At 43.0% G+C, this 25,915-nt stretch overlaps 1 protein-coding gene across 1 annotated transcript; it reads left to right on the top strand.

Annotated features, from left to right (window-relative positions):
• Nucleotides 1-851: 851 nt before the first annotated feature.
• On the top strand, nt 852-25,692 carry LOC308083596 (C-C chemokine receptor type 5; the record flags this gene model as incomplete). The annotated part of the gene is made up of 4 exons (XM_080425911.1): nt 852-935; nt 14,472-14,638; nt 23,171-23,361; nt 24,988-25,692. The coding sequence occupies exons 2-4, from the start codon at nt 14,476-14,478 to the stop codon at nt 25,690-25,692; spliced, it is 1,059 nt and encodes a 352-aa protein (XP_080282037.1). The 5' UTR covers nt 852-935; nt 14,472-14,475.
• Nucleotides 25,693-25,915: the final 223 nt, after the last annotated feature.

Raw genomic sequence — 25,915 nt, 5'->3', positions numbered from 1 at the left:
AAGACATCAGTAGAATGAGTTTGGGAACAGACGTCATGAGACAAAAGTATATACACAGTATACAACTAATTATTTTTGGGAAAATGAATAGCAACAACTATGCAGTGATAGTGAAGAAAGGGAACTTGGAAAGACACTTTCTGACAAAACACAAATCATTTGACTAAAGCTTTCCAGCAGACTGAGAGACTGAGAAAAAATAAATAAGGAACTGAAATCTCAGCCATAGGTATTGGTGTACCACAGCCGCTCACCGCTCATCCATTCTTTAATTACTGAGACAACAGGTAAGTAAGTAGTTCTGACCATGGTCCTGTAATTTCTAAGAAGAATGGTAATTTTTTTTATTCATTTGAATGCTGACTGGTTGTGAAAAACATAACTAAAACTTCAGATTTACACAAATATTAGATCACAGTACACAGTACATTAGATATCTATATTGTGACGTGAACTCAAACAAATCTATATTGATGCTGATTTGAAAATAAATTTATTATTTTCATCGTCTACAATATTCCAACTCACTCTGATGATATGTACATGGTTATGATATCTGTGAAAGTGACAGAAGAAAACTACATCATCCATTATAAGCTTGTATTATTTTCAAATATTTTGAAAAACTATATTCCACAAAGCAAATAAATCACATTAAAAAATCTTTGGAATGAGTGCTCGATAGAAATGTGTTTTTCAACGTGTTTAGCATCACCCCCTACTCCTTCCTCACCACGTTTCAGGAAACCACAGTGACACGTTTCAACGGGTTCAATACAACAATGCAAAGAATGAGTGCACTTTACCCCGAAAGAGATGCACGAGAATATTTGATGCAAAAAGCAAGCAATGCACTGTGAAAGGTTGACTACTGTGCTTGTCACCCAAGGGAAGAGGATACAACCAAGGGAGCAGACGCTGTGACAGAAACATTGGTAAATACACACATATTTCACAATTTAGTGAGTTTTTAATATGCTATCAACCAGATATGTCACTCACTCTCCCTCTCTCTCACACACACACACACACACACACACACACACACACACACACACACACACACACACACACACACACACACACACACACACACACACACACACACACACACACACACACACACATGCACCCACACACACACACACACACACACACACACTGTGCTCCCATGGTTAATCTGTCAGCCACAGGAAATGAGGGGTCGCCATAAAAGTAGCAGGTGGTTTGAGTGTAACTGTAAATGTGTGTATTTGTGAGATGTGGTTCAGACAGTTTCCATAAAGATCACTATCAGAAAATCCTGTCAGCATAAGAGATAGTTAAGAGTGTAATATTTGGTTTAATATCTAACGCTTTAGATTACAGCTCGCTAATTAAGGTGTAATTATTTCAGCATTATAGTGGTATTCATGCTACAATTAAATAGCGCACAACATACATTGTACTCATCTCATGTCTACAGTCAACAAGAAAGGAATAAGAAAAGCTTCATTTTATAGCCCATATATTACAGAGAACAAGAGAGGTATCCGTAACAGAATCATATAATAATAATAATGATAATAATATTATTATAGCACCTATCAAAACAATGCTTCACAACAGAACAATATACCCAGAATCCAATAAAATGACAATAAAATAAAAGCATTATGAAAGAACATAAAAGTATGAATACATTAAAATAAAGTTGTGTTAAAATAATAAAAGAATACAACAAGACATACAAGCTTGTGAGCGGCTAAATCTACAAAGAAGACTATCCAGGAGTTTTAACTGTTTCCTTATGTAGCCTATTTCTTGTGTCCCCATACCTACAACATAATTTATTCATAAGTTGCTCATGAACACAAAATTGTTATTCCATGATTAGCTGACTTTTTGTTTTGTTCGGCCAAAACTACATTGTTATACCCTGTATTTATCAAGTAGCCTAGTATAAGTCAATTTTACAAGTACCACTTAAGTACAACATTGTTAGGCCTTTCTTACTGTTATTTTCCCCATAACTTCATTATTGTACCCCAACATTATTTTAGAAGTACCAATGTTATTATAAAATAGTATTTATTAAGTATTATTGGGCTGTAATAACAGAGACAAACTAGTCTAAATGCAAAGAATGATTACTTTACAAGGTGGTAAGATAACAATCTATAAAGGCAACATAAGTGATGTGATTTCACCCATGTTAATTATTTACATTCATGAATTGAAGCGGGACAATTTTAGTAGTGCAGTTTTTCTACATTTTGAAGCTCCTTAAACCAGCTTGATGGCCCTGACTCACTGAATGATTGACAAAGGGGTTTTCTCCAAAAATAAGGTCACGTTAAATGCCACAGAACTCTTTCCAGTAAAACATTATTTGACTGCTTCAGTTCTTATGTTAAATAGGTTGATCCCCTCTGACAATATGCTTTAGGCAAATTATTTTGTTTTTGTCCCCAGACTTGTGTTTTGTGTCACTAACATGGTGCTAAATTCGGTTTAGTGATAAAGATGGTATTATGCATTGTGTTGCTTTGCGCAGCATTGTCCATGTTGTATACAAGTCAGATTTCAGGGAGGATAAAAATACACTATAGCTGATATTTCTTATCCGAATTGAACCACTAACAGTGATCCCCCAACCCCTTCCTCACGACTCAGCAATATGAACTCAACAGAGGAACCACTGCACATTCCCACCACCACAGTGGAATATGACTACGGTTCAGACTACACCTTCACCACTGCTTGTGATCAGGACTCCAGTACCCTTATGTCCACGGTCTTACCAGTTGTACTCTACCTGGTCTTCTGTCTTGGTTTGCTAGGTATGTGACCTACAATACAAATATAAAATGTATTAATACAATTTCACTTCCAACTCTGATGTCTAATGTCTATCCAAACCAGATTATATATTTTTGTATGAACTGAGACTTAGGCCTATGTTGGTAGATTGCTCCAATGAAACCAGGAGGTAATAATAATAATAAACTTTATTTGTATAGCACCTTTCATGACGTGAAATGCAGCTCAAAGTGCTTTACAGAGCAAGAATAAAGCACAAGTCTTTACAGAGAAAGTACAATTAATTTAACAATAAAGCAAAAAAGAAAAGCAAAAGCATAAAAAAAACATTAAGAAGCTAAAAAGGCAGTGAATCAGGCAAAACAGTGAGGATATGAATATCAACACAGAGATTAAAAAAATCAAATAAAAGCAAGAGTGAAGAAATAGAAGATAGAAAAGAAAAGCTGTGCTTTAAAGCTATCCACATGAGGCTGCCCGTCTTGGGTGTAATGGGAGTTTATTCCAAGCCGTCGGCCCGTAGAAGCAGAATGCTGCTTTTTTGGACGGACCTTTTAGACAAAATGTTATTTAACTGTACTTGTGCTGTTTTTACATTATGCCTAATACAATATTCAATCAATCAATCTGCTTCACCATGTAGGTAGGTTTACTCCAGTGCAGTGGTTCTCAAAGTGTAGTCCAGGAACCCTCAGGAGTCCTTGAGGGGGTTCCAAATGGACCCTTACAGGTCTGTAACTCTGTAACTGTAACTGAGAGTTATGGGATCCTTGAAAATAAAATAAAAAGTTTGAGAACCACTGCTCCTGTAATGTAGGATAGATAGATACTGTAGCTCACTTTAAGTTTATAGGATGGAAAGGTGTGACATCTGTGGTGCATTCATTGGTAAGAGTGCAGTGAGAGGCTTCGGTCTTGAAGCCCTTGGTCACAGCTCTGATCATCTCTTTTTTTGTGTGTCACTGTTAGGCAATGCCAGTGTTGTGTGGGTTCTGCTGCGGTACATACGACTGAAGAGTATATCAGACGTCTGCCTTCTCAACCTGGCTCTGTCTGACCTGCTGATGGTTCTCTCTCTGCCCCTCTGGGCCCACAACTTCCTGAACCAGCAAGGGTTTGATGGAGATGCTCCATGTAAGCTGATGAAAGGTGTCTACCAGGTAAGACTCATACTTCTCTATAAGAAGGTGAACTTTTGCTTTATTAAACGTATCATATATATATATATATATATATATATATATATATATATATATATATATATATATATATATATATATATATATATATATATATATATATATAATGCGTATATATACGCATAAGAAGGGTAAACAACAGGGATGGGAGTGCTGAGGGTAGATAGTGTTGATACTTCAAACTTAATATAGATTTAGAAAATAGCACAGGCACACACGCACGCATGCACGCACACATGCACGCACACATGCACGCACAAATTGCTTCATACAGTACATGTCTGTCAGACTTCCCCTCTGGCTCATTGTGAGGAGCTATGTATATGAGTGTCAGAGAGCAAAACAAAAGGTGCAGTGGATCCCTGTGCGACCACCAAGGGGAGCTGTTGTCTCAATTGCTCTTTGTCACATGCATACAATGGTGTCGCCCTCTCCAGGGCAACACCATTGTCCCCTACAGGGTGGCGCCATTGAGTTTTTCTCTGTGCGCTGCTTCATTCTGTCCACTTCCCCACACACCAAGCATGGCCTGGTCTATGAAAACAAGCCCAGATGAAGCGACTAGGCTAAGATTTACCACTTTACATCAGCTATTTGAAAATAGCAGCTCTCAATGCGTCATGTAGATTTGCTATTTTCAAAAAGTTTTGGAGAAATAAAGTATTGGAGAAATATTGGTTAAAGTACTATATTCTGATAGTAATCATTGCTACAGAGCGTTTTTTCGGTCACAGGGGTCTCTCCAGCTCTTTAGTAAACAGAATATAATACATTTTCAGGTAGGTGACAACATTTGAGCCAATCAGGAGAGAGCACTGAACATGCATTTTCTGTTTAATAAAGAGCTGGAGAGACATGGGAGACTCCTTATATGGATAGGACACTCGAGTACTATCAGAACATAGACCCATTTTGCAATTATTTGAATAATTGCAAATCACTTACCCTACCTTTAACAACACAAATCTTGTATGGGTGTCCCTGGCACAAAATATTTTTAGATGGGCCGTACGCGATATATCATAACTCTATGGCCGATGGCCGTACGTGGCCAAATACATGTCGTTTTGAGGGTCCTTGGCACGAAAGAGAACTATTTAGATTTATTAGAAGAATTTGTAGAATTGAGTCTTATTAACTGGGTTAAAAACTGTGTTCAACACATTAAACACATTAAACTTGAAACTTGGGTGGATCATTTTAATGCTGAATTCTGGAATTGATCTGAAGCTGTGTTCTATTATATATCTGCTTTTGTCCCATTATCACGCCATTATGAAAGCTGCTAGATTTGGGCCCAAACATGATGTGATGTGACTCTACCTGTTGTCCCTTTGAGACTAGTCCTCATTTCCTTCATGCCTCATTTCTAATTCTCTCTATTCTCACCAGCTGGGTTTCTACAGCGGGACCTTGTTTGTGACCTTGATGAGTGTGGACCGCTACCTGGCCATCGTTCATGCTGTGGCAGCCATGAGAGCCAGAACACTTTGCTACGGAGCTGTGGCAAGTGTTACTATTTGGGTCATATCAATTGTAATGACAATTCCTCAAGTGGTATTCGCTACCATGGTGCAAGAGGAAGACAAAAACGGGGTTAGCTCCATAACATGCCAGAGTGTGTACCCAGATGAGACAGCTACGCAGTGGAAGATGTTCCGAAACTTTGGAGAGAACACAGTGGGGCTCTTTGTGTGCCTTCCTATCATGACTTTCTGTTATATGAGAATCCTTGTTGTGCTGCAGAGGTCCAGGAATTCAAAGAAAAACAGAGCCATGAAACTAATATTCACCATTGTGTGTGTGTTCATTGTCTGCTGGGTGCCTTACAATGTCATAGTCTTCCTCCAGACTCTACAGCTGTTTGGTATCCTAAATAACTGCCAGGCCTCAAATATGATCAACTCTGCATTGAATGTGACGGAGTCCATTGCACTGGCTCACTGCTGCGCGAATCCAATAATCTATGCTTTTGTAGGGGAGAAGTTTAGAAAGTCCCTCACGGTTGTGTTGTCTAGATACAAACTCTTCAAGCAGTTCATCAGGCAGGATGTAACCAGATCAGAAAATGAAACTTCCAATACACCCGTGAGTTGATGTGTGATGGTATTACCTTGAGCACTGAAAAATCTATTTGTACAAAGTTGGTGAACCTTTTATAATTTTCTGTATTTCTGCATCACTGTGACAACGACCTTTGGGCTCCGTAGGTTTGACAAGAGTCTACAGGCAAAAACTAAAACAAAAAATGGCAACAAACAAACAAGTGAACCTACAAAGGGAGAGCAGGAATTACCAGGGCTCACCATGCTGCATAATGACGTGACCCTACTCACTAACTCTGGTATGACACAGTAACACTCAAGGGATATCTCAAAAAGGTGAGCAGGACAACCATAGGGTTCCAACACAGCATGGTGTTTATAGGTCATATAGTTATGCAGAAACACAGAAAATGATAAAGGGTTAACAAACTTTCAAGCACCACTTGTACAGCATATCACATACTGTACAAGTCCTGTTAGTGTGAATAGGAAATTGAGTTTGTGTATTCAATATTGTATCTTTATCTTTATGTTGTTGTTGTTGTTTATTTTCAGTTTTTGTATATTGTACATATATAATTGCAGATCTGAGTCCTTCCTTAAAAGGGGTAGGCTTATTCCTGAGTATTGTATTGATGTGTTGAGAATGATGACTAGGCTCGTTTACTGACTTACTCACTTGCCTGTAAATGACACGCCTGTTCTGTATTTCATTATCACGCTGAGGAAGGCTTGTGCCGAAATGTGTTTGTGGTTTGGCCGTGCCTATCTGTGAATAAAAGCACCTGCGAAGGACATTTCCGTGAGTGCTGGTGAGACACCTTTTCTGTTTGGGGTCAAAGTGATCCGTTCACTTCAAATCAAGGTTTATTGAAATTAAACTTAATTTATGTCATGTTTAGAATAGTTAAGCCCAATCCAGACTAATGATTTGCAATGCAACAAGTTGCAACTGCAACCACTTGCAACAGAATCCCAGCCTGCAACGGGTCAATTCTGCTGCAACTTGTTGCAAGTTGCAACATTAAATAAAGTCCACCAAACAGCACAAAACCGTATGGATCGAGAAAAGAGCAAAATCATCTGGAAACCTATGATATTTATCAGGTGTTCGGTTCAAACACCACTAACGCCTGACTTTTTAGTTACTGATTGGAAAGACCGGTTGAAAAGAAGACCCAAAGAATGAACTACATTTCAGAAGAACCAACAAAAAACTGTGAAAAGTTGCATCACTGCTATTTTCGAAATATCTTCTTTTTGTGGTCTCATTTTTTCACTTTTCATGCAATGATAAGCAAAAACTCACTACGGGAACAGAGCACAACTGAACTGGACTTAGATTAAGATCTCTTTGTCTTCGCATGGTATCTCAACACAGCACAGTCAGGGATGGACGTACTGTAACTACAAGCAATATTATCAACAGCGCTTCATAATGCCACAGTAGTTACAGGAAACGGTTTGCATTTCAACAAACAACTTTGTGTCACACAAACCTTTGGAATGATTGGTGCTGATTGTTGCTGTTTATCACATATTGTTTTTGTTACTGCATGAATTATGATTATGACAACCTTGTAAAATAAAATAAAAAGCAGCAAATGATAAAATAACCGGTATTGCCTTATTATAGCTAATAGAGGAAGAAAGGAAAACCCTTTTAGCACTTTTAACCAACACTTTTAAGTGGAAGGAAGTGTTGTGCTGAGTTTGTTGTTGTTGGTGTGTGTGTGTGTGTGTGTGTGTGTGTGTGTGTGTGTGTGTGTGTGTGTGTGTGTGTGTGTGTGTGTGTGTGTGTGTGTGTGTGTGTGTGTGTGTGTGTGCGCGTGTGCGTGTGCGTGTGCGTGTGTGTGTGTGTGTGTGTGTGTGTGTGTGTGTGTGTGTGTGTGTGTGTGGGGGGGGGGGGGGGGGGCTTATTTGCACATGTTGCAAGTGCATCTTTGTATGTTCCACTGCACATCCTTTTAGCAACAGCATCAAACAATTCGTCTAAAATGATAACACCCAAAAAGTCCTTCCGGTCTTGTTTCCATTGGGGTCCTAGGTATTCAATCCATCAACATATTAAATAGCACCAAACATTCAATATCGTCACAAATATAAAACATCATGTACAGAGTATGAAAAAGGAGGGGCAGGAGGGGGGGGTAAAGATCAACCCACCATAGGATGTGGTCATAGGCCCCCTAACAGCTGCTCATGCAATGACTAGTGTATGCAACAATATTTCACTACACACTTTTATGAGCAAGTGACAAATAAACCTTTTTGTTGTTGTTGTGAAAACCACTTCCTGTGCAGTTGTATCCTCACATTAGATGAATTAACACAAATACTGTTAAAACAAGCAGAGAGAAGACTTATTTAAACATCAGTTCATAAAAACATAATTACTCTCTTACACATGTGTACTGTAACTACCAGAGTAAGAAAATCATGTTACAGCTGTCAAGATACACTTGTGTGCTTACAGTACATTACCTATAACTGAAATTGATTCTGTAGACGTGTATTCACATGCTGTACAACTTCAATCCTTGTCTAGTGCATTCTTATCCAGTAGTTACATTGTAGTTACATGTATACAGTAGTAATTGTCTAATTATACATATTAATGGAGTTGGTGCAACTGAGGTTCGGGAGGTTTGACGAAGGAGAAGACAACCAATCACAACTCTAACCAGCCACCAGCAACTCAAGCTGACAACTCCTTCCCTGCCAACTACCAGGGTATTTAAACCCAGATTTAAAAAATGGTGGCGTGCTAGTTTCCTGTAACCCTCCCTCCCTCCCTCTGTTTTTCTACCTCTATCCTATTCTACAGGTTATAGGCGGGGTCCCTCAATCTACCTCTGCACGGCTAACGCCTCGGACCCCTAAGCCAAAGTATCTGGGTCCACGACCCCGTCCGGAACCTCCTCCTTGGCCACTTCCCCTCCTAATCACGTCTGCCTTCCCATGTCCAGTGCTCTTGACCATCTAAGCCGCACACTATACTCGCTTGCGTGTAGTGATGACCTTAGATGACCACTCGCTCCAGAATGTCATTTCCCTGCCCGTGGTCATCTAAGGTCATCACTACACGCAAGCGTGGAGTGTGCCCTTGGCCATGCATCTAAGCCGCACACTCCACGTTTGCATGAAGTGATGACCTTAGATTACCCTTTCGCACTCAGCTTATTGGCCGTTTATGCCGCACGTCCCATGCTGCCCATGCGACGCTCCCATAAACGACAATACCCCAACAGCGAAAGATGTTGTTCGTGCCCTTGGCCATCTAAGCTGCAAACTCCACGCTTGTGTGTAGTGATGACCTTAGACGACCATTCCGCACTCTGCATCCTTGGCCGTTTATGCCGCACGTCCCATGCCACACATGCGACGCGCCCATAAACAACCATACTCCTGGGTTTATTCAATAAACAACCTAAATAAATTTTTTGTCTGATGTTTGGTCTTTCCTAGTGAAAAGACACTTGATATGCTGTAAAGTAGGATCAGATGTTATGGTCCAGCTGCATGACTCAGGCTTTAAAAGTCCACACAAAAAAAAAAAACTTCCACTGCAGTGAGGCACTGTGAGCTTCTTCTTAGACGCCTATACAAATGGAAGAAAGAAAACCACTTAAATGTCCTGTTTGAACAAGAACATCACACATAGTGTCAATGTCACCACCATTTCCTGCACAATTATTTGCAATAGAGGACCATCTCAGCAGAGAGATACATTTTCTGTATCTTCTAGTGTTTGCAGTACCTTAAAGGTAACTCCAGACCAATCCTAGTCGGCCCGATTTTGGGCCGATTTGGCGTCGGGAAGCGTCGTCCAGTCGGTTAGGGGTCCGTCGGGGGGTCCGTCGGGACCTTTTCGGCCGACCCAGAGCCGACCGAACATGTTCAGCTTTTTAGCCAACTGGTAGAGCAGTGGCAGTGACAACAGAGGGCTATCGGTGTTGCCAGATTATGTGAGAGAAACAAGCAACCATGTCTATGAAAACCTACATTCACTGTTTCTCGTTGTTGCTCCCAGAGAGAGAGAGATTGATTGATTTGACCTACTTTTGCGCTGTGGTGATGTAATTTATTGGGAGCATGGGTGTGTAAATTAGCAGTGGTGGAAAAAGTACTCAAATGTTTTACTTAAGTAAAAGTATCAATACTGCAATGTAGAAGTATTCTGTTACAAGTAACAATCCAGAATTCTACATTTACTTGAGTAAAAGTACAAAAGTATTGGTATCAAAATGTACTTAAAGTACCAAAAGTAAAAGTACTAAAAATTTGAGGATGTTTTAGTATATAATAGTATGTTTGAAAATAGCAGATCTACAAGCTCACAACGCGTCGCGATGCGACGCGTTGTGAGCTTGTAGATCAGCTATTTTCAAATAGCCTCGGTATAAAATATAATGTCATAATTTATATCTGCAAAGTAACTAGTAACTTAAGTTTTCAAATAAATGTAGTGGAGTAAAAGTACAATATTTGCCTCTGAGATGTAGTGGAGTAGAAGTAAAAGTATAGACAATTGGAAATACTCTAGAAAGTAAAAATACCTCAAAATTGTACTTGAGTACATGTACTTAGTTACTTTACACCACTGAAAATTAGTTTTCAAAAATGTTGTGTACACGTCAGCAGTGGTGGAAAAAGTACTCAAATGTTTTACTTGAGTAAAAGTATCAATGCGCGATTTTCCTGTCAATACGTTTTTTTTTAAGACACCAGTCCCCTGTTCATTTGTCAACAATGATCTAAATGGGAAGTTTATTTAATTTTCAGCAGCTAGAATGTTTTTTGGTGTGCAACACAACCCTTGTTTAAGTGAATTGCTTTCACCTGCTGCTGCTGTGCGGAGTGTGCGCTACCTAGGGCATATCTCCGCCAAGCCAGGGTGACCTACCCAGGCTCATGAAATTCATATTCAGGCATAGTAGCCAATTAGAATGAAATCTGCAAAAATACCATATATTGGCTATATATTATGGCTGTCGGGTGGAAATCTTGTATGTTCCTTTTTTATTATTATTTAAAAACAATTTAAAATCGTGAAAATAGCCAATCTACAAGCTGTAATTATTAATAATTAAGAAATACTATATTTTAAAGAGTGAAAAATCAACTAAAGTCATTATTAGTGCAAGTTCATTCACATTTCATTTGAATGAAAATAACTTGTGGGTAAAATACATTCTGTGAATCTAATGTGATTAATGTGACCCCTACTTCAGTCAGTGAAGTCCAGGGCTGAATGTGACATATTGAGACCTATATAACTAAATATTGGTCATTTGCCAACACATTATTTTGTGAAATAAATGGGTAATATTTCACAGATAGTTATACTATTCTTATAATATATTAAAATACAATCATCCTTAACCTTCAAGTTAAATGCATTATTTCCGTGGACTTAAAAATCATTTTTGGACTTAAAAATCTTTATTATCTTCCTGCCCTGGCAGGAAGGCCGGGCAGGGCCTTTGTGCCCTCCAAAAAATTACAACACCAAAGGCCAAGTGGCCTTGCCCCTAAAATGACGAAATTCCAGGCTTGAATGCAATAGATGTACTCTGAGTCTGTTACAAGTAAAAGTCCGGAATTCAACATTTACTTGAGTAAAAGTACTAAAGTATTGGTATAAAAATGTACTTAAAGTACCAAAAGTAAAAGTACAAAAATGTTTGAAAATAGCAGATCTACAAGCTCAGAACGCGTGCATCGCAACACGTTGTGAGCTTGTAGATCTGCTATTTTCAAATAGCTTATAGGTATAAAATAGGGCTAAAGTGGTTAATGTATGTTTCATAATGATTTATATCTGCAAAGTAACTAGTAACTAAACATTTCAAATAATTGTTGTGGAGTACAAGTATAGACAATTGGAAATACTCCAGTAAAGTAAAAGTACCTCAAAATTGTACTTAAGTACAGTACTTGAGTAAATGTACTAGTTACTTTACACCACTGCACGTCAGTGAAGAAAAAACGCTGGGAACATCCCTAAGTGGCTTTGCAGGGAAACAAGCCCAAAGTCGCTTATAATAAGCAGACCTGGCAACGCTGGCACGCTAAAAGTCAAATTAGCACATGAATGGCCAGTCGGCTGACAGACTTAAATGGCAACTTTTGCCAACCGAATACCAGTCTGTTGCAGTCTGGAGTAGTCTGCAATAGTCTGGACGAGTCTGTTTGGTGCGGAGTTGCCTTAAGTGGGCCTACAGTATATCAAACATAGGAGACCGGGGACAAAAGTAACACTTTTTGTATTTGCCTTCATAATTCACAGACTACTTGAAATATCCTAGTCATCTTTTGCTATAAGAAACATATGTATGTGCCCTAATTAATAATACCATTTAAGCTTACACTGATTGATTGATTGAATATTTTATTAGGCAAAAAATGTAAAACAGCACAGTTACATTTAAAATACTTTGTCTAACAGGTCCGTTCATAAAAGTCCTTGCAGACTTGTTTCCAATGAGGGCCTTGGTATTCAATTCATAGGCATATATAGTGGCACCACAGTTCAAATATCATTACAAAATAAACAGCAAAAAAAATAACTCTATGTACAACAACAAAAATAAAAAAGAGGGGGATTTTTTTTTTACAAGAACAGGGGGGGGGAGGGTCTGCTGTCTAACGGGAAAATGGTACTACCTCCTCCTTTGGCCTCCTGAAAGGTGATTTTTTTAAAGCTCTTTTAAATGAGCCCAGCGAACTGCATTTTTTGAGGGATGGAGTTAGACTATTCCAATCCTGGGTGGCAGTGCTGTAGAAGGAGAATTTGCCCATGTTTGTGTTATGGGTGGGTGGTACCAAATTGTTGTTAACGCTCCCTCTGGTATTGTGACTGTGGGTGTCGCTAACCTTTTGGAGGTATTTACTCAGATATGCGGGAATAGGGGGCATATCGGGCAAATTTGCATTTACAATTTTGAAGGCCAGTCCCATTTTTAGTTGTTTAACCCTGTCTTCCACCCTGAGCCAGCCTAGGCTGGCAAAATGGGTGGGAGAATGGTGGGTCATGGGCCCCAATCCGAGGAGTAGCCGAATCAGTTTGAGGACAAGACTAAAATATGAATTTGAATGCAATGAGTCACAGTGTTACAATTGCCCCCGTGACGGGGGCAATTGTTTTGTGGTCACCTGTCTGTCATCTTGCAAGCATTGGTAAGGAAACTTGTCATATCCCCACAGGTATTTATGGCTTTATCAAATGTTCTTCTCATGCAATGACGAGCAAAACACACGGTTACAGGGTATGACTGAACTAGATATCTCAACACAGTCAATGATGGACACCACTGTCAGGTGAGACTTTCTCAAAAACTATTTGCCTCTGTATAACTGTATTCTGTATTTTGGTAGTAGTAGTCATAGGAAATGTTTTTGAAATCATTTATTTATTTATAAATCATGTGTTTATACATACATACATATATACATATATACATATATACATATATACATATATACATATATACATTTATACATTTATACATTTATACATACATACATACATACATACATACATACATATATACATTCATACATACATACATACATACATACATACATACATACATACATACATACATACATACATACATACATACATACATACATACATACATACATACATACATACATACATACATACATACATACATACAGACAGACAGACAGACAGACAGACAGACAGACAGACAGACAGACAGACAGACAGACAGACAGACAGACAGACAGACAGACAGACATACATACATACATACATACATACATACATACATACACATATATACACATATATATATTAATTAATGAACTTATTTATTTATTTTAAGTATCATATTTCATATCAGCTCATGCGTGTCTCCCTGTGGTCCTTTATCAATGTGACCTGGTGCATATTTTATCATAAGAAAAAAAAACGTTGCCAATCAATGTTTAGCGTAATAATGATATTCACCTCTCACTGATCATGGTTCTATTAGGATACAACTACTTTTTCATAAATAATGCATTTTCAAACTCTGCACTGTACATTAGAAAAACCTAGATACATTAGTTTTACATTAGATTTTTCTCTTTTTCTTCTTACTTATATGGGGAAGAAAATGTCTATACAGTATGATCGTTATGGCTTTGTGCTAATATAATTATAATATATATATAGGGTATGGAGGAAATGTAAGTACTGGAAGAGATTCTTGAAGCACAATATATATTTGGCTGTGTATTTTGGTTTATTTCATAAAGGGACCTGCTATAATATACTGAAGCATTTCATGATGAAAATGCATCTAACCCCCACTATCAGTTTTACTTTTAGATTTTTTTCTCTAACCACTAGCCCAAACGATTAGAGAAAATTCACTAACAGTGATCCCCCAACCCCTTCCTCATGACTCAGCAATATGAACTCAACAGAGGAACCACTGCACATTCCCACCACCACCGTGGAATATGACTACGATTCAGACTACACCTTCACCACTGCTTGTGATCAGGACTCCAGCCCCATTCTGTCCACGGTCTTACCAGTTGTACTCTACCTGGTCTTCTGTCTTGGTTTGCTAGGTATGTGACCTACAATAAAAATATAAAATGCATTAATACAATTTCACTTCCAACTCTGATGTCTAATGTCTATCCAAACCAGATTAGATATTTTTGTATGAACTTATGTTGGTATATTTCTCCAATGAAACCAGGAGTTAATAATAACAATAACTAGAAAAAGTGCTCCTCGGAGCACAGGTCTACGAAAGGTCAGGTAGGTTATTGTGGGCCAGCAATGTTCAAAATTCGCAAATCAGGATGGAATATAAAAAATCGGACAGAACCATCTTGAACACATGACTATAGAGATCATGTGTACCGATTTGTGTGAGATTTGGATTAAATCTGAAGGCTTAATATAACGTTAATATTATGTTTTACGGCCTCCTGGTGGCGCTACAAAAGGCAAATATGAAAAATGCAGGGCAGATGTTTTTCCTTGTGCTCTCGGGAGTGTGCGTGCAAAGTTTTACCACGGTTCTCCGTTTACTACTCACTATGGGATATCAGCGCCCTCAGGCGATGACACAGAGCAACACACACGCTCCCGACGCCAATACTGATTGGCTAAGGGTATGTCACGAGTCCGGAAGACCCGGGAGTATAAAGCTCCCTCGTGACGTAGGCTCTTCCTCTTTTCTCCACTCTGCATGCGAATGCGCAGAAATTCACACACAAGAAAGCAAGGAAAATTTCAACTATAACCCATTGCGGGAATAAGGATTATATCCCCACGGGAAAATCCTTGCAAATAAGTTTTCTCCCGAAACTTATTATTAAGTATTTATTTATTTACCTATCCTCTCAGTTTTCCTTAATTCTTGGTCTGTTCTGGAAAAGCCGGTTAGCTGAAAAAGCCGGTTAGCTGCTAACACCGGTTAGCAGCTACTAGCTCATTCATTCATTCAGTGGCTAGGCTAATACTAGCAGCTACTAGGCTACGCTACTGGCTAGGCTTTAGCCTGTTGTTTTCCCAGACCGAGGACCAAGATGGAACCACCGAGGAGTTGCGGGTTCGCGGAATGCGACCCCCTCATCGCCGCAGACGACCCCCACCGCGTCTTCATCCACTGCTTGGGGGTCGATCACGCGTTCTGCGCCAGGACCCACCCGGGTGAGACAGATGCGTGCCCTAACATCACGAGGTTAACCGTTTCTCAACTTGACGCTCGGCTCGTCAGGGCTAGGACCCTGGTCGGCTGGACTAGACGAGATAACGGTGAGACCTCCACCGCCACCGGACCGGGGACCCCAGTCGGGCAGCACAAGCGGCCCCCCGGCTCATGGGACCCCCACCGGTGCCGATGCCAAGACTAGAGCGTCAAGCGTCCACGACGCTGACGCCACCTCCCGCCGCTGCTGCTGCGATGGGGGCTTGTCCCCACCGCAGCATGCTAGCAGCGGCCCTCCCTCCCCCCCTGCCAGCGAGGAGTCGATGGCTCTTCACGATGACGACATGGCGGAGGACGGGGAAGATTTCCTGGAGCTCCCGTCGTACCAGGACACCCAGGAGGTGTCCACGACGAGCCCCGGACGGGGAGAACCTCCCGCAGCCACCGAGGAAGAGATCCTCGAACCTGTGGCGGCTGGTTTTCAACGAATGGCTAGCCTCACTAAGCAACAGGTTGTTAGCAGCGCTGTTCTAGCTTAGCTTGCTAGGACAACACCAGCTCGTTAGCCTCTTCAGAGCCGGCGTCTGTACCACGAAGAACGAGGCTACAATCGGGTGCTTTGAGACACATAAAGGGTTTTCATAAGAGTATGTTGAACTGTTTATGCTGTTTCCGTGTTTATTCTGTTCCATTAAAATTACCCAAAATACACAAGCACACTTCCAGCCCCGGTCAGGAGGTCACGACGCTAGGGGTCCCTGGGGGTCCCCGGGCGTCGATGCCCTCCTCTATAAGCCCATTGTGCCTATCAGGCCTGCTTTCACAGCATGATAGACAATAATGGGATACTTCTCTGCCTGTTTTCAACAACTGTCGGGGTGCATCGATGCATGGGGATCACTAGGTGGTCCCCGTGTTGATAACCACCCCTTATAAGCCCAAAGCGCTTGGAAAGTCCCTTGGTGACTTTCCAAACGCTGCTGGGATGAATACTGTGCATGCTATAAACAAGACAAAGGTAATAAACCCATTGCTATTTATATACGCCAGTGTACATGGGTCACGCCAGAATTTTCCAATTCTACCATCCATCCGGCAGAGGGCGCCAGAGGCCCACTGTGGGAAGGAAGGTTTGCAAGATGGCGGCGCGGGTCGAAGGTCACCCCAATATTTACAACCTGCCAAGCACCGTGTCACGCCAGCCTCTGGAGGGCGACAGAGTGCTTCCTTCGGTGGAGGTGGCTCCGTCGCTTCCTTTAGCCAGGCCAAGAAGCCTAGACAAGATGGCGACGGACTTTGTAAACACCAAGGGAGCAGCGTGGAATGCTTCCGTACTCAGTCACGTGACCCCCACGCTTGCACGGGCCCTGTGGGTTAGGTTCCGACGTCACCTGTTTCCATGGAAACGGATGTCAACGTCTCTTCACTCATGGTGAGTTAACCGTGACTATTACTAGCTATGGTATGCTAGGTTGGCATAGCCTCCAGTCAGACTGCTGTTGTTTCACTTAGTGGCTGACTAGCCTCACTAACATCGACACAGTTAAAGAGCAGTGTTGTTTTGGTGCAGTGCTTAGACAGTCCCCTAAAACAACACGTGGTGACCATAGCTCTCCTTCCTTCTTGGTTAGCCAAACAACTACAGGTAGCAGCTAAAGGCTAAAGGCGACCTGTAGCTAGGCTAGACTAGACCAGGCTAAGCTTACAGGCTAAGCTAGTTAGCCCTTTGTCTACACTACCACGATGGAGGCTCAGGTTCACTGGGTGCCTTGAGACAAACATAAAGGGTTTTCATAAGAGTATGTTAAACTGTTTATGTTGTTTTACACTGTCTTTGTGCTTTATTTTGTTGCATTAAAAATGTACTAAAATACACAAGCACATTATCCAGCCCCGGCCAGGAGGTCACGACGCTAGGGGTCCCAGGGGGTCCCTGGGCGTCGAAGGCCTCCTCTATGAGCCCATAGAGTCAGGCTGATGTTGTTTCACTTAGCGGCTGACTAGCCTCACTAACATCGACACAGTTAAAGAGCAGTGTTGTTTTGGTGCAGCGCTTAGCCAGTCCCCTAAAACAACACGTGGTGACCATAGCTCTCCTTCGTTCTTGGTTAGCCAAACAGCTACAGGTAGCAGCTAAAGGCTAAAAGCGACCTGTAGCTAGGCTAGACTAGACCAGGCTAAGCTTACAAACTAAGCTAGTTAGCCCTTTGTCTACACTACCACGATGGAGGCTCAGGTTCATTGAGTGCTTTGAGACACACATAAAGGGTTTTCATAAGAGTATGTTAAACTTTTTATGTTGTTTTACACTGTCTCTGTGCTTTATTTTGTTCCTTGAAAATGTCTTAAAATACACAAGCACGTAATCCAGCCCCGGTCAGGAGGTCACGACGCTAGGGGTCCCAGGGGGTCCCTGGGCGTCGATGGCCTCCTCTATGAGCCCTTTGTGCCTGACAGGCCTGTTTCACAGCATGGCAGACACTAACGGTCTCTAATGGACGCCACAGTACGAGTCCGCTGGACCGCGTGGCGACGTCATCGGTCCCCGTGGAAATGTGCACGTTGCCCACGGGACTGATAACAGCAGCGCCTCCTCCCGACTCACTCGCTCGGTGAGCAGCTTTTGGGAGGGTTGCAATCCGAATCTGTTTTATCCCAGTACATCAGCGTTGCACTGTGTTTTACTGGTTAAGCTCAGTACGGCAGTGACACACTGTGGTTGTACTGGCCAGGCTCCCCTGAACAACAACAACACATTGTGGTTGAACTGGTGTGTTTTCCACATGCCTTGTGTTACTTCAGACGAGTGTGTTAGGTCAGACGAGTGTGTCTATCTCAGGCGGAAGATAAAAGCAGCCATGACTCTAAGAGAGGAGTTTCTCTCTCTCTCTCTTGAGCATGAGCGTTACCAGAGAAATATCTACGAATCAGAACCGACTGAGTTTCTGTTCAAAGCTTTTTCTGGTGAGAAAAAGGGGGGGGGGGCGTACGGCCCTTTCTGAATCTGAAGGGCCTCAACAAGTATCCATTTCTTTGTTGACGACCGTAAAAGCTGTTGCAAAACGGTACATCAGGGGCACTGATGGGCGGGCATCAACCTCTAGGTTGCTTGCCTCCACATTCCAGTCTGGCCTCCACACAGAGAATTCCTGCACTTCGGCTACAAAGGGAGTGTACGAGTACACGGTTTTTCCCTTTGGTATGTCATTGAGCCTGCGAGTGCTCGTGCAGTGTACCAATGCGGCCATAGCTCCACTGCGGCGACAGGGGATCGGTCTGTCGACTTAACTTCGACGACTGGTTAATTGCTGGCTCAGAGGAGGTGGTGGCACGGCACACGGCCGTGGCCCTCTCCCACCTGACGTCGCTATGTTCACAGTCAACGTCCAGAAGAGCGTTCTGGTTCCATCTCAGCGGACCACCTTCTGGGGGATCTCGCTGGACTCGAACACGCTCAGAACGCGGCTGTCCAAGGGCAGGTTGGACAGCGTCTTAGCTTGTGTGAGGTCTTTTCGCGTAGGGCGTCAAGTCACTTACAAACTAGGCATGCAGGCGGTGAGTCTCATGGCTTCAGTCATTCACTTAATCCGCTTGGGCAGGTTCTACATGAGACCTGTATAGAGGTGGCAGCGGGCTCTTCGGATCCCACTCACCTCAGGCTTTCAGCTAGTGGTGGTGTTTCCAGGGTGTCGTGGAGACACTCGGATCGTGGTCGCAGGTGGCTTTTCTGTCCCAAGGGGTCAGTATAGGCGCTGTGATATCACAGAAGGTCATCACCACGGACGCCAGCCTCACAGGGTTTTTCCTCGCTCTCAAACAGTTCGGTGCTCGGTTTCCGGGTTGTTCTGTCTCGATCAGAACATACAACACCGCGACCATGTGCTATGTCAACAAGCAGGAAGGTTTGGCCTCCCTGGTGTTGGACGGATTGGCGTGCGAGATGGCGCTGTGATGCGACTCACGTCTCGCGTCCATTCAGGCGTTCCAGGTGCCGAGCCTCCTGAACGAACTGCTTTATGCTTTCCCACCAATAGAGCTGATCCTCCCCATGTGGGGGAGGGTCAGGCTCCGAGGGTTGTTGATGTTGCTGGTGGCCCCAGCATGGGACACGTAGAGGTCAGGAGATAACTCCTCTCCTTCACGACGTGCCTTGGGCCCTCCTTGTCGGCAGGGACTTGCTGCGGCAGGGAGGGGGGACGCCCTCAGGACCTAGACCTATGGGTCTGGCCCGTGAGAGGGTGAATTTGAGCTCGTGTGGCCTTCCCCCTGACGTGATGGCTACCATCCAGGGCGCAAGGGCCGTGTCCACGAGGAATGCTTACGAGGTCAGATGGGGGTTGGAACAGTCACCAGTGGTGGTGGCTTTCCAGGCCTCGATGTGTAGCATTCTTACTTTCTGCAGAGAAGGCTAGATCGGGATTTATCCTTCTCAACAGTGAAGGTGTTTTGGGGCGGCCATTTCGCTTGCCACGAAGTTTCGATGGCAAGACGGTGGGCCAGCACCCCTTGGTGCGCCGGTTTTGTGCGGCGCCAGGAGAGCCAGGCCGGGTAACAGGCCACTGTTCCCAGCCTGGGATCTGACGGTTGTGCTGGAGGCACTATGCTGTCCATCGTTCGAGCCTTTTGAGTCTGTGGATCTGAGGATCTTTAGTCTCAAAACGGTCCTCTTGGTGGCCCTGTCTACGGCTAAACGGGTCAGTGACATGCATGCACTCTTGATGAGTCCGGAGTGCATGAAGTGTTTTAACAATGACAGGAGGGTTTTGCTTAAACCTAACCTGACGTTCGTTACCAGGACCGGGGTGGCCCCGGATCCGGGTGAGTTGGTAGCCTTCCATCCGCCTCCCTTCGTTTCGGCGGAGGATAGGCGGTTGCATTGTTCTGTCCAGTGAGAGTTGAAGCTCTATTGTCAGAAGACAGCGGCCAATCGCTCATCGACGTAGCTCCTTGTCTCTTTTGGGCCTTGGGGTTCAGAGGAAGGCGGTCAATAAGGCAACGTTTTCTAGATGGATCCGAGATGCCATTAGGTTGGCTTATGTGAGTAGTGGTGCCCCTGTCAGAGGGTCTGAGGGCTCACTCTACTAGAGGCATGGCTACATCCTGGGCTCTCTACAGGGGAGTTTCGATCCAGGAGATCTGTGCAGCCGCAAAATGGGTCGTCCCAATCGACTTTTGCGGTTTTCTACAGCCTGGACGTGGCGGCGTCATCCTTGGCGCGCGCGGTCCTAGGCGTAGCGGCTGCCTCCAGGCCAGTGGAGGGAAGGGAGTAGGCTTGGGGCTTTCTCCCTATTTCTCGACTTCCTCTGGGGTTTCCGTGGGACCAGCTGGGCTGGCTCCCAGGAGATGGGGCCCTGTTCCTCATATTGAGTTATGAGGCAGGCTTGTGTCTGCCTGTTAGTAAATAGGCGGACTCTGGAGTCTGTCAGGGCCTAGCTTGATTATCTATCCCGCATCCCAGCCCGGTGGGTTGGGGGCGCCCATGGGGCCATAGGTCACGTCCAGGGGGGACGTGACCTAGGAGCTGAGGGACGTGCGGGGTTGTCAGGGTTGTGTGGCTCATTACCTCAAGGGGGGTTTATGAATCCCATAGTGAGTAGTAAACGGAGAACCGTGGTAAAACTAGAGGTTACGAATGTAACCCCGGTTTTAGTAGGTTCGGAGTTTACTACTCACCAGACACCCCTTTCTGTGCGCATTTGGCATGCAGAGAGGAGAATGTTAAGAGGAAGAGCCTACGTCACGAGGGAGCTTTATACTCCCGGGTCTTCCGGACTCGTGACATACCCTTAGCCAATCAGTATTGGCGTCGGGAGCGTGTGTGTTGCTCTGTGTCATCGCCTGAGGGCGCTGATATCCCATAGTGAGTAGTAAACTCCGAACCTACTAAAACCGGGGTTACATTCGTAACCTCTAGTTTCACGCAGATCGGTGCAGTTATAGTTAAAAACACAAATCGGCCTGTTATAGCGCCACCATGAGGCTGATTTGAAAATTTTCAAGTGGCATTTCTTCCTCGGCCTAGTGGGAATGTGCGTGTGATATTTCACGGAAATCGCAAGCTGCGTTCATGATTTGAGGCATTTTGTTCAAAACGGACCAATCCTGCAAACTTTGGAAGCCAACCTTAGCCAATGAGGATGGAATATGGGAAATCGGAAAGATCTGTGTTGATCAAATGACTATAGAGATACTGTGTACCGATTTGCATGACGTTTGGATAAAATCTGTGGAAGTGATATAAAAAACTGGTTTTGCACAAATCGGCCTCCTGGTGGCTCTCGCCTCTCGCCTTGCCTTTCGGCCTGGCAGAGACAATAAACTTTATTTGTACAGCACCTTTCATGACATGAAATGCAGCTTAAAGTGCTTTACAGAGCAATAATAAAGCACAAGCGCTTTACAGAAAAAGTACAAATAATTTACCAATAAAGCAAAAAAGAAAAGCAAAAGCATAAAAAAAACATTAAAAAGGAGGTGAATCAGGCAAAACAGTGAGGACATGAAAACCCAGAGATTAAAAAATCAACTAGAAGCGTCAAGAGTGAAGAAATAGGTCTTGAGCTGTGCTTTGAAGCTGTCCACAGAGGCTGCCAGTGCAGTGGGTCTCAAATTAGAGTCCAGGAACCCTCAGGATTCCTTGAGGGGGTTCCAAATAGACCCTTACAGTATCTGTAACTCTGAGAGTTATGGGATCCTTGAAAATAAAATAAAAGGTTTGAGAACCACTGCTCCTGTGATGTAGGATAGATAGGTACTGTAGCTCACTTTAAGTTTATAGGATGGAAAGGTGTGACAACTGTGGTGCATTGCAGGGGTGGAAAGTAACTATTTACTTAAGTACTGTACTTAAGTACAATTTTGAGGTATTTGTACTGGAGTATTTCCAATTTCCAATACTTTTACTTCTGCCACACTATATCTCGGATCCAAATATTGTACTTTTACTCCACTACATTTATTTGAAAGCCTTAGTTACTAGTTACTTTGTAGATTTTGAGTATTATTACAAAACATACATTACCCACTTCAGCCCTATATACATTTCGGCCATTTGAAAATAGCCGATCTACAAGCTCACAATGCATCGCGATGCGACACATTGTGAGCTTGTAGATCTGCTATTTTCAAAACATTTGTATACATTTGAAAACTTAAAATGGGATATTTTCCATAATGAGTACTTTTACTTTTGGTACTTTAAATACATTTTGATGCCAATACTTTTGTACTTTTACTCAAGTACATTTTGAATTCCTGACTTTTGCTTATAACAGAGCATTTCTATATTGCAGTATTGATATTTTTTATTAATAAGTAAAAGATGTGTGTACTTTTTCCACCACTGGTGCATCGGTAAGAATGCAGTGAGAGGCTTCGGTCTTGAAGCTCTTCGTCACATCTCTGGTGTGATCGTCTCTTTTTTGGGTGTCACTGTTAGGCAATGCCAGTGTTGTGTGGGTTCTGCTGCGGTACATACGACTGAAGAGTATATCAGACGTCTGCCTTCTCAACCTGGCTCTGTCTGACCTGCTGATGGTTCTCTCCCTGCCCCTCTGGGCCCACAACTTCCTGAACCAGCAAGGGTTTGATGGACATGCTCCATGTAAGCTGATGAAAGGTGTCTACCAGGTAAGACTCATACTTCTCTATAAAATTGTGAACTTTTGCTTTTATTAAACGTATAATATATATATATATATATATATATATATATATATATATATATATATATATATATATATATATATATATAACGAAAAAACATCACATGGATGCACCTGGGACGTATCATCAGTGTTGTAGCCTGGGGTCATAGGATGTTTCGGGTCTCGCAACATACACCCTCGCCCAGGTGACCCAGCCAGGGTTGATCAAGCCCCGACTTACGTCCCAGGTAGCTACCCACGGTCAGTCCTAAATAGGGAAAGACAGGGCCAGTCAATACGCTTGTCCGAAACTACTCTGCCAGGAATGGGGGAGAGGAGAGGCTCTGGCACGTGGAGGGACTAGGCTCTGTGGATGGCCTCCTGGCCGGGCTCCTCCTCCGTCTCACCAGGGCCAGGACCTGAGCGTTGCACCAGACTCCCCCGCTCCAAACATTTCATTCTGGTGTGATGGTGTCTTGGCCCGTGGTGGCTCCCTTTGCGGCTTGCTTGAATGGCCCTCCTAAAGGCCTCACCGTGGATTTGTACATCAATCAATCAATCAAATTCCTTGTGTCTAATCTACTTGTATCTACTGCTTACTTAATTTATTTATCCCATGCTTCTGACACAATAAAGACATTGCTTGTACACTGTCTGACATGTCTATCAGACTTCCCCTCTGGCTCATTGTGAGGAGCTATGTATATGAGTGACAGAGAGCAAAAGGTGCAGTGGGGTTCCTGCATTGTGTTTGATCCCTGTGCAATAGCAGCCAGTGACCGTCAAGCAGAGCTGTTGTCTCAATTGCTCTTTGTCACATGCATACATCTGCCTCCCTACCACCTTATTCTTGGGCCCTCTCCAGGGCGGCACCATTGTTCCACAGGGTTGCGCCATTGAGTTTTTCTCTGTGTGCTGCTTCATTCTGTCCACTTCCCCACACACCACCCTAGAACATTAGGCTACTGCAGGTGTAATGCAGGTAATCAGCAGTGTTGCCAAGAGAAACAAGCGGCCTGGTCTATGAAAACAAGCCCAAAAGATGCGACTAGGCTAAGGGTTTTACCACTTTACAGCTACATTTGAAAATAGTAGCTCAACAAGCTCACAACGCGTCGTGTAGATCTGCTATTTTCAAAAAGCATTGGAGAAATATTTAGAATTGAATATTTTTCAAATATGTTAACAACACAAATCTTGTATTGGTGTCCCTGGCACAAAATATTTTCAGCTGGGGGTCGGTGGCCAAATACATGTCATTTTGGGGGTCCTTGGCACGAAAAAGTTTGACTGATTTAAAAGGCATTAGAATCGAGTCTTAATGGGTTGAAAACTGGGTTAAAAACTGTGTTTATGCTGCTGTACCCTGCCTTGTTAAACTTGAATACATTAAACTTGAAATTTGGGTGGATCATGTTAATGCTGAATTCTGGAATTGATCTGAAGCTGTGTTCTATGATATATCTATATATAGCTTTTGTCCCATTATCACGCCATTATGAAAGCTGCTAGATTTGGGCCCAAACATGATGTGATGTGACTCTACCCCATTGAGACTAGTCCTCATTTCCTTCATGCGCTCATTTCTAATTCTCTCTATTCTCACCAGCTGGGTTTCTACAGCGGGACCTTGTTTGTGACCTTGATGAGTGTGGACCGCTACCTGGCCATCGTTCATGCTGTGGCAGCCATGAGAGCCAGAACACTTTGCTACGGAGCCGTGGCAAGTGTTACTATTTGGGTCATATCAATTGTAATGACAATTCCTCAAGTATTATTCGCTACCATGGTGCAAGAGGATGACAATGACGGGGTTAGCTCCATAACATGCCAGAGTGTGTACCCAGATGAGACAGCAACGCAGTGGAAGATGTTCCGAAACTTTGGAGAGAACACAGTGGGGCTCTTTGTGTGCCTTCCTATCATGACTTTCTGTTATATGAGAATCCTTGTTGTGCTGCAGAGGTCCAGGAATTCAAAGAAAAACAGAGCCATGAAACTAATATTCACCATTGTGTGTGTGTTCATTGTCTGCTGGGTGCCTTACAATGTCATAGTCTTCCTCCAGACTCTACAGCTGTTTGGTATCCTAAATAACTGCCAGGCCTCAAATATGATCAACTCTGCATTGAATGTGACGGAGTCCATTGCACTGGCTCACTGCTGTGCGAATCCAATAATCTATGCTTTTGTAGGGGAGAAGTTTAGGAAGTCCCTCACGGTTGTGTTGTCTAGATACAAACTCTTCAAGCAGTTCATCAGGCAGGATGTAACCAGATCAGATAATGAAACTTCCAATACACCCGTGAGTTGATGTGTGATGGTATTAACCTGAGCACTGAAAAATCTATTTGTACAAAGTTGGTGAACCTTTTATAATTGTCTGTATTTCTGCATCAATGTGACAACGACCTTTGGGCTCCGTAGGTTTGACAAGAGTCTACAGGCAAAAACTAAAACAAAAAAGGGCAACTCAAACAAACCGCAGCAGGTGAACCTACAGTATAAAGGGAGAGCAGGAATTACCAGGGCTCACC

The sequence above is a fragment of the Gymnoscopelus braueri genome (assembly GCF_963280865.1).
Source record: "Gymnoscopelus braueri genome assembly, chromosome: 4".
NCBI classification, from domain to species: Eukaryota; Metazoa; Chordata; class Actinopteri; order Myctophiformes; family Myctophidae; genus Gymnoscopelus; species Gymnoscopelus braueri.
This window is presented reverse-complemented; position numbering and strand designations above follow the sequence as displayed.